The sequence below is a fragment of the Cavia porcellus genome, unplaced genomic scaffold, assembly GCF_034190915.1.
Source record: "Cavia porcellus strain 051 isolate PalLab524CR breed Dunkin Hartley unplaced genomic scaffold, mCavPor4.1 scaffold_4, whole genome shotgun sequence".
In the NCBI taxonomy this organism is placed as follows: domain Eukaryota; kingdom Metazoa; phylum Chordata; class Mammalia; order Rodentia; family Caviidae; genus Cavia; species Cavia porcellus.
Window position 1 is genome coordinate 78,341,076 of NW_026947487.1, and position 19,909 is coordinate 78,360,984.

The 19,909-nt window shown below is 37.0% G+C and overlaps 1 protein-coding gene across 2 annotated transcripts in view; it reads right to left on the minus strand.

Annotated features, from left to right (window-relative positions):
• The window catches only part of Unc5c (unc-5 netrin receptor C), a 355,058-nt gene that overhangs the window by 114,787 nt on the left and 220,362 nt on the right, over window positions 1–19,909 (minus strand). For both annotated transcript variants that reach the window (XM_063247291.1, XM_063247292.1), the window contains exon 3: window positions 3,441–3,584. In XM_063247291.1, the coding sequence (XP_063103361.1) occupies window positions 3,441–3,584 (144 nt within the window). The remainder of the gene's footprint in view (window positions 1–3,440; window positions 3,585–19,909) is intronic.

Sequence of the window (19,909 nt, forward strand, 5' to 3'; positions counted from 1 at the left end):
ACACTACCTGGATGTTTGTTGCACATCAGCTCCTTCCTCTAAAGCAGCTTCCTACTGCAGCGTCATTGACATAGCTCAGCCCCCAATAGCAACCAGACTGGAGCCAAAAGTGCTCCTGAAGACAGACACTGTTTGCTGCAGCTCTGCCTACTTTTTACCTTGGGATTCTTTCATTGGCCTGTACAAGAAATATTTGAGCAGCAAAACCTCCACACAGGCAGCTGCAGTGACATTAAGGCTCTGCTCAGGACACTCCCTGTAGCTCCCACTTGAGCCTTGTCAGTAAAAGTTTTCTCTGAGGGGAGCTGCCTGCCCCCTGGCAAACAAAGATCATAGAACAAGCCTGTGGCATCCTCAGCTCACATCTGCTGAATTCTACTTTTCAAATTTCCAGCTTTTTCCTCTGCCCTGATTATCTCACACTTATTTTTCATTTTATGTAGTTTTAATGTATAAAATATCATTAGCGAGCATATAAAATAATTGATGGTCAGTATTCATTTCTGCTTTATAAACTTGTGAAAATAGAGCTTTTTTAAGAAAAGAAGAGGGACCCCAACATGAAATACCTAATGAGCATTAATCTAATTAAGTGAAAGGTAATTGCACTTATTTAACTTTGTGTCATGATTACCTACACCTGTGAGTAATCTGAACATTAATTGTAGTTTATGTGGTGACCATCTGTCAAGTACTATAGGCCAAGCCTGTGGCTTATTTGATTGAGGGAAGACTAAAAGTGCCACAAGCGTCCTGGAGCAGCAGTGAGGCCCACTTGGAAGGGTGCGCTTGATAGGTGGCACTGAAGTATGAACTTTCTTGCTTTTCCCCATAATATATATCAAAATGAATACATTTTACATGGATGATGTTTCTTGGCCACAGGAGTTTGGCTAGTCTTGAAGTTAGAACAAACCACTCTGGAGTATTACAGAGGGAAAAGCTGATGGGAATCAATTTCTTCCTAGGGAAGAGTTTGTTTCGTTTTTATTTGAAAATGTCAAGCTATATTTAAAAATCACAAATTAAATAATAAATAGAATATGTTACAAAGAAAGAAGAGGGTTAATATGTATGTGTACCTCATTTTTACACAGAAATATATATGTATATATTTATATATGAGAAATGTAATTTAAAAAAAAATTATAATGTCCATTAATTTTTTCAAAATATTGGACTTCATTGTGCATATTTTGCTTTGCACAAATGGCTTCACCAAGGCAGCTGAAAGAAGTCTCCCGAAAGGCACGGGCCTTTTGAAGCATCCATTCTCCACATCCTCACACTTCACACCCAAACTCAGTACTGCTCTTCCCACAGCCCTTCAGTACCTGCAGAATCCAGCTGTCCTTACCTGGAGCTTCCTCTCTACAGGATGCTGGAGGCCTCAAAGCCACAGCCTCCCAGCAGGGGTTCCCATTGCTACCCTCTTCTCTCTGTCTCTCTCCATGGCAGTGAAGGGACGCTAGGGGAAGTCAGGTGGAGCGTCTCCCTGGAAAGACTCACACTTATCCCACCCCTGCTAAAACCTAAAGACAGCACCCCAGATAGAGCTCAGCTTCTCCACTCTCCCACTTTGTCTGGGCCCATCAAGGAGTTTCCTTTCAGCTCTGTCAGCCCCTCAATACTGGGCTGTACTGGGCCTCCTGAGAGCTGCCAGCACCCACCTGCCTCAGGTGAGGCCACTTGCTCTACTTGCTGTTCCCCTGGCAGGATCCCTCCCTGCCCACCCATCAGATCTTCAGCAAAACTCCTGACTACTTCCCCCACACCACATTCCCTTTCCCCGCATCTTCTTCCACAGCACATGCATCTGCTCTTTGAGTGGTAGTTACTTATTGTATCTACAGTTAGTCTCTCCACAGCAGAACGTAAACTCCAGTCAGACAATATCAGGTACATGTTTTGCTTCCAGCACACCCCCTGTACCTACCACTGTCCAAGAGCAGTCAATCCTCACAAAGCACTTGTTACATAAACTAAGTTTTAAAACTTATGAAAAGAAGATAAGAGTAAAGCCCTTAAGCATGAACAATTGTTGAAAGGCATGCCAATCAAAGTTTTGCTAATGTACTGTGGCTAAAATGGAAAAATTCTCAGTGGTTAGAGCTGGGAGAAAGATAGAAATCAGAATATCTGGTGGTTAAAGGCTGAACTCCCCTCCCCCAGTTCTTATGTTGAATCCCAAACCTCAAGGTCTCAGAATGTGACTATATTTGGAAAAAAGTCCTCTGAGGAAGTGACTACTTTAAAATAAGGCTATTGAGGTAGGCCCTAATCCATCTGCTTAGTGTCCTTCTATGAATTGGAAATGTGTACACATAGATCCACATGATGTGTTCACAGAGGGAATGACCACATCCAGACATAGTGAGAAGATTTGCCAGGAAAAGGCCTCAGAAGACAACAAGCCTGAACTAGCCTTCAAAACTTGAACAAAGAATATTTCTGTTCTTTAAGCTACCCTGTTGCCGATATTTTGATAAAGAATTATGGCTTTTCTCTTAGGAAATCCTTTAACATTTGAGGCAGGGGTAAAAACATGACCGGAGGACACTGAGGCTGTCGGAAACCTGCATGTGTGATGATGTGGAAAATGGAAAGACTTGAACCCTGGAGACGAAGTGGCAAGTATTTCCAAGTGTTCAGATCTACTTCAGGGAGAGGGAAGAATTGAGTGCAGAAACAGCGCTGAGACTCAGTGACACATCAGATGTGTGACAGCAGCACCTGCCACACTTTGGAATAAGATACAAAAGGATCAGAACATAAAACATGAGTTTCAGTGGTGCCTCCCATCTGTGAAGCGTCTCAATAAGGATCACTAAGTCAAGTGCCAGCCACTCTCCTGCTGCCCCAGAATCGCTGGTACCAGCAGGGAGAGTGTGGGCAGGAGCGACAGGCTCTGTCTCTCTAGGAGATAAGGTGTAGTTTAACATCCCCAAATTTACAAGGAAGATCCCTCGGGAACTCTACTTGCTAAAGGAGTTCTTCTTTTGCAGGGGGAACATTATTTTAGGAGGCTCTTTTAGCCTCCTTGTAAAGATGAACACTCTAGAAATTAACGCAATTTGGACATAGCACTGTGTTCCAGAAGCTGGCAAGGCCTTTTCCAGTGAGAACACTACTCAGCACTGTCCTAACCAGCTGGCAGAATGAGCAAGGAAAACAATCTGTTTGGCATTCTCGTGGCCTATTACTAGCAGTTTTTAAAAATCAATCGTTTGAAAGTCGCATGAATTCTTTCACCTCCCTAAAAGAAAACTAAGCAGTTCCTTGAGAGGGAAAAAAAAATAAATATTTAAGAGGAATGTGTGGCTCAGACGCAGAAATTTGGGGACAGTTTTTGACCAGCACTTGTGACCAAGGTTCTCTGATGCCCAGTCAGCTGCAGCCCTGCCAGCATCTGCTGCCCAGACCACCATGTGGGAACTCACATGCAATGCGCACATATGCCTTCCGGCTCTTCGTGGTGCCCGCGGAGCTCCAGGCCACGCACTGGCACCAGTAGTCTTCAGGCCCGAAGAGTTCTTCCACTTGCTGGCGAGAAATCTCAATGCTCACTTCCCGTACAATGAGACCTGAGGAGAGAAAAGAAGGCTGAAATCAGCGGCAGCCTGTGCTAGTGAGCCAGAGGACCGCATTCTTCACTCAGCGGATCATCCATGCTGCAGCTCCCCATCCAGATGTAGTCTTGCATGGCCCTCTCACTTTCTGCAGGCTGCGCTTACTTCGCCCACCAGCTTTCCATTCTCTTATTGCTATTCCAAACCTTCTAAGTTCACCTGAGGACCACAGCAGAGCAAGCAGCACTCTGCAAAGTAACACATCTTCCCAAATAGCATGCTCATATTTACCTCCCATCCACTTCTACAATCCAAGGGAAACTGGCTTTCACCTCTTCTAAGGATTCCACTTCAGTTATACACAGGTTGAAGCTAAGATGCCCAGCTGCTACTCACAGTGTTACCATACCTAAATCTTCCTAACTATCACAGGAAATGAGAGAGAATTATCTAAAATGTGTAATCTAGACCTGCTACTTTAACAATTAAATTAATAGTTGTGTTTTAATTATAATTACATTATTTTTGTTCAAAGAAACATGAACTTCAATGAATACACCTGTGATATCCTATTTAAAGAATATATGCCTTTAAAGTTTTAATATATAATATTCAGAGTCAAATGGTTATCTGTAATTGCAGTGTTACTAAAATCCTGTAAAAATGCCTCAAGCTAAAAAGCTGAAATAATTGGAATTTATTTCATAGCATTATGTAATCCTGAATAACCAAAACTGAACTAAAACCTGGATTTATCATTTGAGGGAAATTCATCTTGTAGTATCAAAACTGTCTCAAAAGTTCATTATGCAATATACCTCTTTGGACTGAAAAAGTGAGATTATTTGAAAAAAATATCAAGAACTGCAACTTCCAGTTCTCCTAGAGACTGAATGCATGCATTTCCAGAATACCGCATCCATCATGAGAACTAGCAGAATACCCAGAACGAGTAAAAGAATCTACTTTGGGAGAAAGATGGGAAGAGCAAAATGATTAAAGGAATTGTTTTGTACTTGTTTATATTCATTCAATAAATACTTATTAAGTATTACCTATATAATAGATACTGTACCAGGCACTTGTGATATTTATAAGATAGTCACCATCTTCAATGAACTTACAATATTGCAAAGAAGGTTCTTGTTAACAATTATAACACTTATCAAAACTGCTTCTGGGCTGGGGCTCGCTGAGGGTATAATTTGGTAGTGAAATGTATTTATCTGCATGAAGCACAGAAAAAAAAACTGTCTTCAATGTATAGGGATGAAAAGAAATAAAGTAAAGAATCTAGCATGAAGCATTCAATGAGTTAGTTTGGAAGCAAGACAGAGAATCTGGATACTAAGAACTGTTGAAAACTAACACAACTGACAGAGGATCCTGTCAGTATGCTGGCATGTGCTGAACTAGAGACAAGAGAAGATCCAATTTGTATGTTCTCGAACTCTAATGGTTCTGAATGTAGCCCCAGAAGAGTTTCAACAGCATCACCTGGAGATTGTTGGAAATCTAAATTCCCACATCTAATTTCAGACTCACTAAAAATGAAACTTTAGGGTTGGGGCCCAGTAAACTGTGGTCCATCAAGTACTTGTATGCTAGGTGTGAGAATCTTTTCTGCACATGTTAAGGCTTGGGGTTTTTCCCTGAGAGCAGTGGATATCAATGAACTGATTTAAGCAAGTAGATGACATGAAGTAGGTGTCACTCTAGAAAGAAACAATATTTTCCATCAAAGCACATAGGGCTGTTCACCTATTACAATGATGGGGTTGAGTCATAGAAACTATTGGCCCTTAAACCCAGTAAGGACTGAACTGGACTGAATATCAGGAAAGCGAATTTTGTAATCCAAAAAAAGGACAAGATCCTGTAGGACCACCCATATGCTCAGAAGTTTGTTAAATATATGAGAAAATATTTAAAAATTGAAAACTAGTAATCCTTTTATATTTATTTATATAATAACTGATTTAGAAAGAATTTTTTTAAGTACATGGCATATTTCAGCCTCTTATTCCTTCTTGAAAAGATTAATAGGGGGTTGAAGATTTAGCTCAGTGGCGTAAGCACCTGCCTGGCAAGCAGGCAGTCGTGAGTTCGATCTCTGGTATTGATAAAAATGAAAAAGACAAAAAAAAGATTAATAAATTATCTTAGCCAACGACCAATTAATATATTCATCCTAATAGAAAAGTTTCCGTGGTATTAACAAATACCACTCTTGTGTTGGTTCCTGCTCAGGTCTCCTATTTTTCCTATGGTGTTATGAGATTTGTTCTTATCATTCCATTGCCCAGAAATCTGTGTCTATACAGGATGGAGCACAGCCTCCTCTCCAAAACTCAAGCTCCTTCGCTCTTATTTTTTTTTTTTTTAACCCCACTCTCTGGTATTTATTGCTTTGCCCACTTTACTTGTTTATGTATTCCTTCTCCAGGAAGAAATTCAGTTACTGGAAACAAAACTCGTCCTTTAAAGTTACTGCAGGACTTTTACAGGCACCGAAGGACTGATAAATGTGCAGTGTGTATTTCTTCCAAACTATATTGGCTCCTTCTAAAATACAGAACAGCAAAAAATGGGCTCAGGATGTTAAAACCACATACAAATATTTTGACTCCCAAGATGATAACCTCAGATTTCATTCCTCTCTTTTACTTAAAGCAACTACAGGAAACCAAATTAAATGCTAGTGGAACTTTACTAGGTCCACTGCATCCTGTAGTCCAGCAGACTGAGGGATGTTTCTGCTGACCACAAATTCAAAGCCTTTTAAGAAGCCACTGACCTGCCTGTTGCAGGAGCTATTCAGAGGATGAATGTTCTGAGTTGTGTGGCCGGGCTCCCTGTGGGCTTAGAGGGAAGCACACAACAATTCTTGTCTTCAGCTTCACAGATGTCCCATTCAGGAGGAGATGGACTAATGACAGTTGTATACAGTTGTTCTGTCACATAGCCCTAAGTGTACGTTCCAATATTTGGTCAACAACACAAGAACAAGGAGGAACTTCAGCATTGCAGGACAGCCACAATCACTACTCAAATTCTCCAGACATGATCATATTTCATGAACATACTAAGTTCATTACCCATGACATTTTGCCCATCCATCCTGAGCGTGGTAGCTTGGGTGAAGGTAGGTAACATCTTTTCTCTTTGAAAGTAAAATTTTAAATCTGCTTGAAGTCTTGAGATAGAAAAAACAAGCTTTCTTGAGATTTGAAATACCATCAGCATTACTTCCAAGGAGGGCTGCTTTGAAGAGTGTTTGGGAACTTGAAATTGGTTTCAGATTATTTAAGGGTGGGGGAAATGCTTCTGTCTAGAGGATTTACACAAATATAAATGTGTAGTTTCCATCACATCTGATAACATCAAAGATTTGCCAGCACTGTGTTTCCTTTAATAGTGGCATCTCAAAGATGCAGGCTGTTTGAAATTTTCAGTGATTTGCTTTTATAATAGAATTCATTGTGGTTAGGAGCCAGAATGTGGGAAAATAATTAGCATGTTATACCAAGCTGTCTCATAATGAGTATGAGCACGTACTTATTAACAGAGTTTCAAATGAACACAGATATCCAGATGCAAATATAACCTTCTGGTTAGATCTGTGTGAGGCCATACATAAAGATGTCAATAAATGCCATTTATTTCTCATCTTTTGTGTAAGTCTAATTTCATAATAGTGGTCAGGCACCATAAGTAATATTTTTTCTAGGATTTTATTGTAAATAGATGGTGATTCCCACTGTATAATTGTTTAAAACAATATGCATATTTTCATAAAAATCATATCTGTAGTGGTATCATCAAACAAGTACCAAAAGTCCACTAGTGTCAGAAATTGTGTATAGTTGCAGAAATTAAATATGAATCAAATATTATCCAGATTTGAGCAGTTTGTTTATTATATAATAGAATCTTATCTATTAGGTGACACTTCAGAATTACACATCATCTTAAAGTATTTTTATATGTGGTCTTCGATCTGCATTTTTTTATATTCCATGAATGTTTCCCTAAAAAGCAGCATGACCCAACATACTAGCCTTAGGTGTTATGCATTCCTGAGCTATATTTTGCCTTCTTCCCAGTGACTTTATCTTTCCAAGGTCTCAGGGAAGCTTTGAGACTTCCTGTTTTGCAGGCCTGGTCATTTGGCTTCCTCCAGCAATCTCTAATGGGAGAAGAACTGCAGTTCTCTGCCAAATCTCATTACAGGACATCTACAGTTAAGAACACTAGTTGGTGGAAATGTACAAAGCTGCAGGTAGGGATGTTCTGGCATGTATTACAACATTTTATTGAATTACTCTGGTATCTTCCATATGCTTTTATTCAGAGCCTAATCCTATTAGTCTCCAGTAATATGATCTAAAATATGAAACATATCAGTTCTAGATGGCTTAATGTAAATTAAATCACAAAATACTCTGCCATTATTTAAAAGGATTTCATACATAAAAACTGATAATTATTTTACCAAACTATAACTCTCACTATAATAATTAAAATGATAACTTGAAAGGTAAGACTTCACAATCAAGATGAGAATTCATGTTACACAAAGTCATTTGACAACCTTTAAACTCAGAATGAAAGGAAGACACTGTAAACACATGATTTATCAATTCTTCTCTGATGTGTTTCCTCGAATTTTCAATGTAATGCTTAATGTGTTAACAGAATTTAATTAAAATTCTTTTGTGCAATTGTAAATTTAAAATTATTGATATATTAGCTTTGTTACAAGTACAAATTGTTAAAGTTATATTTATTGTCTTTGTGATCAAGATAAATTTAAGCAACAACTTACCGACTAAATCATAAGAAACAGAAAATCTGAATAGGACAATGAGTAAGAAAATTAAATCAATAATACAAAATCTTCTACCCAAGAAATGCCTCTAATCTAGAGGCTTTAATGCTGAATTCTACCAAACATTTAAAGAACTAATAACATCCTTTGCATGTTCTTCTAAAAATCTGAAGAACAGGATTTTTTTCATATTCATTTTACAAGACCAGCATTATTCCTCATCCCAAAAGGAACAAAGCTGGAGGCCAATAATCCTGATGAACAGAGATGTAAAAATCCTTAATAAAATACTAGCGAACTGAACCCAACAGCATATCAATAGGATCAATCACAATCAAACGGAATTTATTCCACGACAGAAGAATGGTTCCAATGTGATACATCATGTTAACACAATAAAAAGGTAAAACGATGATCATGCTATATAATTTGCCAAACTTCAGCATCTCTAATGATAAAAATTGAATTGTACACTTACAGTCTAGATGTAGAATGAGTGACCTCAACGTAATTAAGGCCATTTATTTCAAGCCATATTTAGCACTGAAAAAGGAAAGTTGAAAGCTTTCCCTTATGTGTCAGATACATTCACCAACTCCCAACAATGAATGTAATCATTATGTACAGTAAAAATGTACTCTTTTTTTTTTAAAAAAAAGAGAAGACAGTACCATTAAGCATATCATTTCATGTACTTGTTTGCTGTCTATCTCTGTCCTCAAGAACATAAATCCACTAAGGCAGGACTTTCCGTCTTGGTCCCTTAGTACATATTTGCTAAGTAAAGAAATAAATAAAGCCTGGAACAAGACCACTTTTATTCAATATAGAGTTGGAAGTTTTAGCCAGAGCAATTAATCAAGAGAAAGAGAGAAAAAACATTCAAACTGCAGGAAGGGAGTCACACTATCCTTACTTGAAGGAGTAATGAATCCACAAAGAAACTGCTTGACTAATACACAAATTCAGTGTGTTCCAGGAAGCAAAACCAACATAAAAGAATGAGGTGTGTTTCTATTAACAAATAGCAGGCAGCAGGAAAAACAAATCAAGAGAACAAAGCTAAAACAAAACAAAAGTAATCTTAGGAATATAAGTGCTAAAGATCGTTACCAAAAACCCCACCACACTTTAATGAAAGGCATTAGAGATGATATAAATCCATGTGCCAGAACTGAAACTGTTAATATTATTAAAACATCTATGCTCCCCAAAGCCAGTCTACTGATCCATTGTGATCTCCATTAACACAATGATGTTATTCTTCACAGAAACAGAACACCATCCTGAAATCAAAACAGCATGGCACTCACATAAAAACATACATGGACCAATGCAAAAGAAGAAAAAGTCCAGAAATAATTCATATGTGTATAGTCAATTAATTTTTCATTTTATTTATTTATTTATTTTTTGGTACTGAGGATCAAACTCACAACCTTGTGCTACCAGGCAGGCACTTACACTGAGCTAAATCCCTGGCCCTGACTGAAGGTTTGTTTGTTTTGTTTTTGTCTCTAAATGGGAGATCAAACTCATAACCTTGCATTTTCCAGGCAAGCACTTATACCACTAAGCTAAACCTCCAGCCAATTAATTTTTTAAAAAGTGTCAAAAACTAACAATGGTGAATGAAAAAATCTCCTCAATAGTCCTAGAAAAACTGAATTTCTCCATGAAAAAGGTAGATTCTTACATCATATAAAAATCATATACATACTCAAGTCAACATGAATTTAAACCTTAAATAGAAGGTCCAAAACTGTACAAATAAAATAGAGGCAAGCCCAAAACTTAGTCTGACCATCAATTTTTTTTGAACATGACCCCAAAAGCTCAAGCAGAAAGAACAAAAATAAGGAAATGAAATTACATCAAAGATAAAACTTTCTGCACAGTGAAGAGAACAATCAAGAGACTGCTGGTCATGGTGGTATTCCCTTCTAATCCCAGTACTTAGGAGGCTGAGGCAGGAGGATCACAGTGAGTTTGAGGCCAGTGTGGGTCACAAACTGAGTTCAAGGCCAGCCTTCACTGCATATGAGACCTTGTATAAACAAAACAAAACAAAACAAAACAAAACAAAACAAAAACAAAACAGCAACAACAACAAAAGAATGAAGACACAATTTATAAAATGGAAGAAAACACTTACAATCATACATCTAATAAGGGATTAACATCTAAAAGATATTAGGCACTCAAACATCTCAATCACAAGAAAATAACCTTATCAAAAAGTGAGTAAAATACCTATAATATTCATGTTTTTAAAAAAGACACACATAGGCCAAAAATATATGAAAAAATGTGCAACATCAACAATTATGCCAAATGAAATGCATATTAAAAAAGATATATCACCTATAATAGAATTGCAATTATCAAAAGGACAAAAGAAAACAAGAGGGAGTGGAGTAAAGGAAACCACCGCACACATTTGGTGGAAATATAAATTATTAACAGCTGTTATTGGAAACAGTGGAAGTCTCTTAAAATTTAAAAACAGAATAAACCTATGAGCCAGCAATCCCACTTCTAAGTACATCCAAAAGAAATCAAATAAAAATGTCAAAGAGATACCTGCACTCCCATGTTCTCTGCTGCATGACTCACCATGGTTAAGACACAGAATTAACCTGAGTGTCTGTTAATGGATGGATGAAAGGAAAGAATGTGAGCTATCTCACACACACACACACACACACACACACACACACACACACACACTACCATTTGGCTTCAGAAATAAACAAACAAAGGAAAACCTTGTCATCTGTAACATCATGGATGAACACGGGGGACATGTGTTATGTGATAGAAATCAGGCACAGAAAAATAAATATTTTACAATCTCACTCGTAGAGTAAGAAATGGTTGAACTCCTAGAAGCAGAAAGAGAATGGTAGCTGCCTAAGGACTAGAGTCTAGTGGCTGATGGGGAAGTACTGGCCAAAGGATGCAAAACTGTATTTAAACAGGAAGAATAAGTCCAAGGGAAGTATTAATAATAATAATGTACTATCTGAAAATTGCTAATAGATTTTAACAAATTTTTTCAATCACACAAAGGTAACAATGTATGCTAATTAGCTTGACTTGATTCTACAATATACACATCTGAAAATATCATGCTATATACCATAAATTTATGTAATCCTTATTTGAAAATTTAAAATTATATTTAAAATAGATGAATTTACTCAACGTTTTAAGACTGACGTAGCTGGAACTAAACACTTCAAGGAATTTTTTAGACACATCATGTTTATTTCTTTACAATCTACCTAAAATTGATTTCCTTTTATGATCATCTTTTCTAGTCATTTAGTTCTATTTGCTAGTATATGTCTCAAGTGGAAATCTGTATTTGTTTTGTTTTTCATCATCAAAAAATTCACTGGACTGTTGATGAAGGATTTCTGGTGCTTCTAGAAAGTTCTGTGTCCATGACAGGTAAATGCAGCTTCCCCTCTTCAAACCTGAAATTTTAATTATTATATTACAGATGACAGGTAATACTGACTCTGGCAATCACTATGTTACTTTCTTCTTTCTTTTATAGGAGAACTAGATTCCTATTTTTTACATGACTTCCCAGCTTCCATGGCACTTAGCGTTGAGTCTGGAAGGGAAATGGCATGGTGGGCCTGCACAGTATTTCTCACACATTGAGTTGCAGTGAGTCAGCAGAGGTTAATCTGAAGAGCACTTCCTTCTCCTCTTGACTGTGGGGATGAAAAAATCTCTGTGTATGTGGTGCTAAGAAACTTTTCTGAAACCAAACTTGAACTTAAAATACTTCCTCTAATTAACCTCTGACTTGTGTGCCAATGCTTTTTAGAGCAAAGAAGCAATTTAACAAAAACATGATGACGATTTGTTTAAATTGGAAGGGTACAGAGCACATTAATTGAATTGGCAAATACAGCATTCTTACATTTCTTAAAACATCAAACGTATTATAGATATTTATATGCATATACTTTTGACAATATAATTTTTACTAAGTCTGACTACATGCATTTCTTCACTTCCTTGTTTCATGAAGTTCATTAGTGATTTTCATAAACTTTTTAAAAGATTCCTGTCAATAAGTGTGTGACATAGTTCCTGAAAATCCAGCTATTTTTGTGAATTATAGACCTTACTGGTATTCTTGCCTAGTTATTCAGTAAGTCCTTGCTGAGCCTGTGCTGTGGGCCCAGCGCTCTCCTGTGTGTGCAGACATCATAGGAAGGACATAGGCAAGGTCTCTGCGGGTTACCTCCATTGTAGAAAAAACTCTTGAACACTTGCTTGTGTCTGATGGCTTGCTTGTGTCTGATTTTCTAGGCACTGATTCCTAAGATGAGCCACTCATAAATCCTTCCTTCAGAAGTTTGCTAAGATAGAGATTAGCAATAACTGTGCATGCATATAGGGACTCTGTCAGAAACACTGGTATTTATCAGTACACTGACAGGCAAAAATAGTTTCTCCAGCTTAAGATGATGGTGGTACACAAACAGTAATAGTGAAAAGGAAAGTGTTAATTTCCAGATACAAATATATTTGATTGTAAATTATCCACCAATCTGCCTAACAGTCACTGGGGATTAGTAGCATGCTGACCATAAAATAGGGAAGGACTAGAGGTCAGAATTTAAATGATGGTAAATACACGAATCTGTACCGAAATTAGCATTTAGATCTGCATTTATTTTAATGTAATATTTTTATTCTTTTTACTACATTAGTAGTCCTCGGTCTCAAAAAATGGTTGCATGCTCAAATACTCTGGGATTTTTGTTTACTCCACCATCCCCTAAGGAACTCAGAACATCACCAGTGTGTGCAAAGTATTGATGGAAAGTTCTGTCATGAAAAAGCATTTGTAGTGTGAATTAGCACCATTTTCCCAAGTTTATTAAATTACAGGACCCTCTGGAGAGCAGATACACCTTTATGTCATCTCAGCTTCCAACACATTTTTGTTCAACATTCAGTATGTTGAACTATTCAATTAAAATATTCCACAATTTGGAAAATTCTGAGAATTCCATAAAGAAAGGTGTGATAAAACAGCTTTGGGCATAGAGATCAGGAAACATGGGAAGCAGAATACTTGAGGTAGGCACTGAGGCAGGCTTTGGGTTTGAAGATTTAAAGAAGTATCAAAGATACTTTAGGAGAAATATCATAAAGTCAAAGAGGAGAGATTTTTTAAAAAATTGAGAATCTGGCGCAGGGGATGGGAGGGATGCACTTGAATCCAGCACTCTGGGAGGCTGAGGCAAGATGACAGAAAGTTCTATTCCTACTTGGGCAACTCTGGAAGACTCTGAAGCAAAAATTAAAAAATGGGCTGAGAATGCAGCCCAGGGGAAGGCCTGGGGTTAAATCCAGAGGGCTGGGGAAAACATGTGGAGCTTTACAGGAGAGAATACTTTACATGGGACCAGTAAAGAAGGAAGATCTGGATCAGCAGAGATTTGTGGATGGCAGCTAAACTGAATGGCAGCTAAAGAAGGTGTTGTCTGGAGTGGTGAACTGTAAAATTTGTGAATTGATGGAATGACCTTTCTAAAAATGACATCTGCTTTAGGAAGATTAATCTGTCTCTACTACTAAATAAAGCTAATGTGACGTCAAGCAAATTTTAATAATTTTAGTTTTAATTATTACTGCAAAGTATTGGAAATCTATTCTTCTCTGTCATCATGAATCACAAGTGTTAAGAGCAATAATTCTGGTGACCATCTGAAAACAGTGTCTGACAATGGATGCCAGGTACATGCACTCAGAATAATAATTACTCATACCACTAGGCTTTTGTTTTGGACTTAGTCCAAATGACTTAAAAGAAGCATTTGGAGCAGTCACCTCTGAGGTACTGCCACTTGTAATAGTTCACACACAGTATATTCTATTTGGGAGAGCTATTTACAAGCAGTGATTTTCATACTTTTCATGAAACTTTTCAAACCAAAATATAAAGGTTTGTATTTTAATAAATTCAACTCACCCAGAACATTTATTATTACAACTGTCAGAAAGAAAAAAATATTCACCTAACATACAGAAACCTAGTGATTTATTTTGATAAGAAAATGAATTCTTGACCCATTTTTGTATTTGAATTTAGGAAGTCTTACATTCATTGAGTTGGTTTTCCATCTTGTAAAATGAGGCTAAAATATGTATTGTCTTGCCAGATTATAAGGAAAGAAATGGAATGATAGCTACAAAGTTACTTTAAATTTGTATGACTTTTAAATAAACTATTATTCTGAGAGTAGTGCTATATTCTTTTCATAAAATTATCACTTAAGGTACCACATAGACTTAGGAGAGGTGCCCCACTGGCTGGATGTTCCACTGGGCATGTACTCAAGGGAGAAAGACATGGTTTGTTTTGGAAAGTCCCCAGGGGTTGCATGAGTCAGGTCTGGGTGGGGACTTCATCCAGGGTAATGCAGACAAAGGGAAGATAGTTAGAAAAGGAATTTGAACACCAAAAACAAGGTCAACCAACTTGTCTTTAGATTTCCTGGTCTCTGCCAAATTCTCGTGATTCCATTAATCCCCTGGTTTCCACTACATATTAAAGTGTAACAGTGGAGCTATGGGGGTGGGGGGGCGCTCAGTTCTCTCCATGATTCTGCTTGCATACCTAGTTGGATGAAAATCGAATCCAATTTCCCCATAAGATCCACACTGAACTAACCACTGGATCATGGAAAGAATTAAGTTCATGAAGTGAGGCGCCACTGTAACTTGTCCTGGTAGGTGGAAGGGGTAAACTCTATTGCAGCCCCCACAATGCTTACACACATCCTCTGGTAGGTTTTCTTTACATCTCTGCAAAACACAGGTGGGGCAAGGCTCTGCAAAACACAGGTGGGGCAAGGCCAGGATGTTGGGCAACTGGATGGAATGTGCTACATAGGCTAATGCTGACCAATTTCAGACAAAATACACAAACCTTAGTATTTAAACGAAGGCATGAAATTTTGCATGAGTACAAGGATGCATGCTAGACTGTTTATCCATGTTGCAATTAAAATGTGAGCTCCATCAGCATGGGGAGTGTTGTCTATTACATGTATTTGCGAAGTCCTAGAAAAACACCCAGCACATATTGTAAGTATACAGCAAGTTCTTGTTGAATTAATGAAAGACTATTTCCCACAGGATGCTGTTGCACACTTATTTAAAAGATATATTATGTGTAATTATGTTTTAGAGGAAATATATTTTAATATATTTTAGAGGAAATTTCAGTCCAAATAGCAGTTGTATCTTCTTTTTTTTTTTTTTTTTTTTTTTTTTTTTGTCTTTTTCCTTTTTATCGGTACCAGGGATTGAACTCACGACTGCCTGCTTGCAAGGCAGGCGCTTATGCCCCTGAGCTAAATCCCCAGCCCCTCAGTTGTATCTTCTTTCACAGCCAGAAATACTTAAACACAATTTAAACTTTGAACATGTTAGCCATTCACACTAAAAATGCATAAAATAGTGATATTATTTTGCCTGTTACAGTTTCCAAGAATAACTATAGTTTCTGAATAAATACAGATCAAAGAACTAATCGAAATATTTTCTTTTTAAAAGAATAACAATATGCAGCAGTGACTCATTTATGTACAATAAGAAGGAAACCATTAACTTGAGGAGCTCCAAGTGGAGAGAAGACCATGGCGTGTCATATTTGAAAGTCCAAAACAGATATCCTGAACTTCTGCTGAAATGCTGACTTTAAAACAGAGCTTTACGGAGAAGCTGAAAAATAACTATATTGTTTGTTATTTCTTAAAATATTTCTATGTATTCTGATATCCTTGCCTCAAATCATCCCTTTAGTATTCCACAGGGAGAGCTGATTTAATAAAAACAATATAACCAAGTATAATGCATTTCCTAACTTTTTTCTTTTTTTTTTTTAATAAAAAATAGCCTTTTGTTTTTCTGCTAATCATGTTACATATATTACGTTTTTAGTTTTCATAAGTTTAGTTTTTTATAAACATAAGGCTTAGGGTAGAATTTCAGAAGACAGTGCCACTATAGATATACCAGTCAACCTTTCCTTAAGTACTCCCTGGCAATGAGTTTAAGGGAGAATAAGATCTTTGAGAACAGATATCATTAAAATTCTGGATCTTCCAGGAACTAAATGCACAACCTTGGTTAAGTTCCTTTACATGCCTGAATCTTACTTTCCTCAACATAATTAATGGGATTAAAATTCCTCAGCCAATAGGTTGGGTCAGGTGTCAGTGAACTAACCTGTGTAAAATTCTTAGCAGGGTGAGCCTGCGGGATGGTCAGCTGATAGAACTTTAGAAGCTGGAGAGTTTATGCTGTGATGAGACCTAAAGAACTCCTTCATTTCTCAACATCTTGAAGTCTCCAGGGCAGCTGTTCACACCAAATTTCTGAGTGTTCTATCCTGTCAGCAGTTGCTTCCAGAGTTTAAGAAAGAACAGAATGGAGAGCTCACACTTGTGCCTTACCCTTGGCAGTGGCAGTCTAATTTTCACACTCAGTCCATTGGCAAGAAAGCACTGCAGGGCCCAGAGGAAATTTAAGGGACCTGGGGCTCACAGTCCTAGATGCCCCAGAAAGAACTGGATATGGATGAGCATTAGAAGATCTATTACAATATAACTGAAGTTACTAGAAGAGGATAGACAAGGACTTTATTATTTAGAAAACTACAATGAGTCTGATTTATTTCACTTATGAGTATGGTCTCAAATTGCCTCCATTTACCTATAAAAGCCTCAAGATCATCCTTTTTTATAGCTTAACAATATTTCATTATATAAAAATACCACATGTTTTTCATCCATTCTGTGATTGATGGCTATTTGGGTTGTTTCCAAGATTTAACTATTACAAATTGTGCTGCTATAAACATGGGTGCATGTATATGGGTTGTGACATGACCTTTTCAATTTTTCTGGGAAAATACCCAGGAGGGGAATAGCTGGATTGAATGGAACTTCCAATCATAGTTTTTCTAGGAATCTCCATTGTTGATTTCCACAAGATAGGTAATCATACTACTAAGTTTTTGTTAGTTCATCAAACAGAATAGTTTGTACTGAAGATAGATAACCATATTACTAAGTTTTTGTTAGTTCATCAAACAGAATAGTTTGAACTGTGACTGTCTACTTTTTATGCTTTGATTTTGTAACCTGGATAACTAATTCTAAGATAATAATATGTAATTTATCAACTACTGATTTCTTACTGTTTTTGCTTGAAATTCTGTATTATTTCTACCCTTTTTCTGCTTTGCTTTTTTGCTCTAGATTAAAAAAAAAAAGAAATTGCATTGATAAAAAAAGAGGGGGGCTGGAGATTTAGCTTAGTGGCTTATATGCCTGCTTGGCAAGTGTGAGGTCGTGAGTTCGATCCCTGGTACCAAAAAAAAAAAAAGAAAAGAAAAGAAAACAGAAATTGCAATGACACTGAAATACTAAAGTCACCAAATAAAAATCTAATTTGGCTTACTGGTTTCTGTAGTAAAAAGTTTATACTAACAGTAGTAATAAGTTTTTACTAACAGAAAGAACTAAATCTAGAAAAAGAGAACAGTAAAATAAAAGCAAAAAACCCTTGGTTTTCGGCCCTGAGTTGGCTACTGCCATATGTAACCTTGGGCAGGATGCTACATTTCTCATTTCTTAAACTTTAAGCTGATAAAAAAAACAGCTGGTCTCTGCTCAGTATGCATCACAGGACTGCAGTGAGATCACAAGATATGTTGAAAAGGAACTCTTCTGTAGACAAGACTGTGTGGCAGACTGCCGGCTCCTCACATCTTCCCGTGAATACACGTGACTACATTTAGAGCTTGTGTGCTTTCAGATGTGGCCACAAAGTGGTAACACCAACAGAATGTCAGCCGAAGGCACATGGACATTTCTCGTCCAACCTTTTGCGAAGCTGGCAGGCCTTGTCCTCACTTTATTTCTTCTTCCACTGACTTGTCTCAAAAAGAAGACTGAGAGAATGGTAGCACCATTGAGGTGGGAAGAGCCTCAGCCCATACCTGCTAAAGGAGGCAGTGCTGACCATACCGGGCACCCTGCCGGGCTGTGGGTAGGCGGGTGTATCATTCTCTGCCATTCGAGCCATTCTACCTGGGGCTGCCAGGTGTCTAAATCCTACCACAGTTTTGTATGAAACGGACAGAAGGGATACTGACTTTCATGCTTGGCATGAATATCTAGAGGGTAAATGATGAAGAAAACAGTTATAAATCCTGCAATTCTGTGCTGTTTCTTTTATTCTGTTTGAATGCATAGCTCCATATTACAATTATTTTGTTACATATAGAATAATTTAATAATTCTGAGGGCTTTCAAATATCTAAAAGTTCAGTTTTAACATTATGCCCAAAATGTTACAAAATCCAGAGGAACTTAGTGTTACATAAAAAAGTCCTATTTTCAAAATGTTATGTTTGCAATATTTTCAAAATATTATTTCCAACATAAATGTTGCACAAATTGATGGAAAATACTAGGTCATAGAGTTTAATAACCATCATCTTTTTTTCATTCAAATGCACTTTGTTGTGTTTGCACAAGAAAAATAAGTTTAAGCCTGAAACAACATAGAAGTAATAACTGGATTCTAAACATTGTTAGTAACTTACAGTGTCTTCATGTCTGTTCTACCTTAGCATCACAAAGAAAAAGAAAGGAAAGTGATTGCTTCTCACCATGGCTTCAATCCCCTGAGATATTTATGTAACCATATAATAGTACTAGCTGAACAAACAGCCTCAATCATACTTCAGGTGAAGTTTTATTCTCTTGTTTTTCTTAACAAATGTGTTTTTTTATAAAGGATACATAATCTAGTGGATCAAAAATTTTCATGGGAAGAACTTGAAGGCAACTGTAGTATGTACAGTTAAGAGTCGTGAGGTACAGAATCACAGTAAATAATGCTGTTCAGTGATAACAATCTAGTGATGATGATGGTACATTCATTAGCTATATTTTTAGTAGAGAAATAAATGGGCAGAAACATTCAGTCTGTAGGATATATACAACATGCTGATAACAAAACTGGGTTTTAGCATAAACCAGATCCATAACATAGACAGGATACATAGGCATCTGACATCTCTCTGTATATTTACGCATATTGCTTATCTAGTATTCTCTAGTCCCTTACAATTTGGAATGTGCCTTGTGTCTTTTTCTAACCCTATTTAGTTACATTTCTGCCACATTCCACTTGTTTATGTACTGCTGAATAAATCAGTCATTAATAAATGCCCATGGAAATGTATTCAGAGATAAATAATTAACATGTGTCAAACCATGTATTTTTACTCTCGATACCCTAAATATAGACTCACCTGTTTATGTGTATATATATATATGTATATATATGTATGTATATATATGTATATATATATATATGTAAAAATGAAAAATAATTACAGAGTAATCATGTAAAAATATTGGTTTATTACTTTTGAACAGTTCTTTAGTGA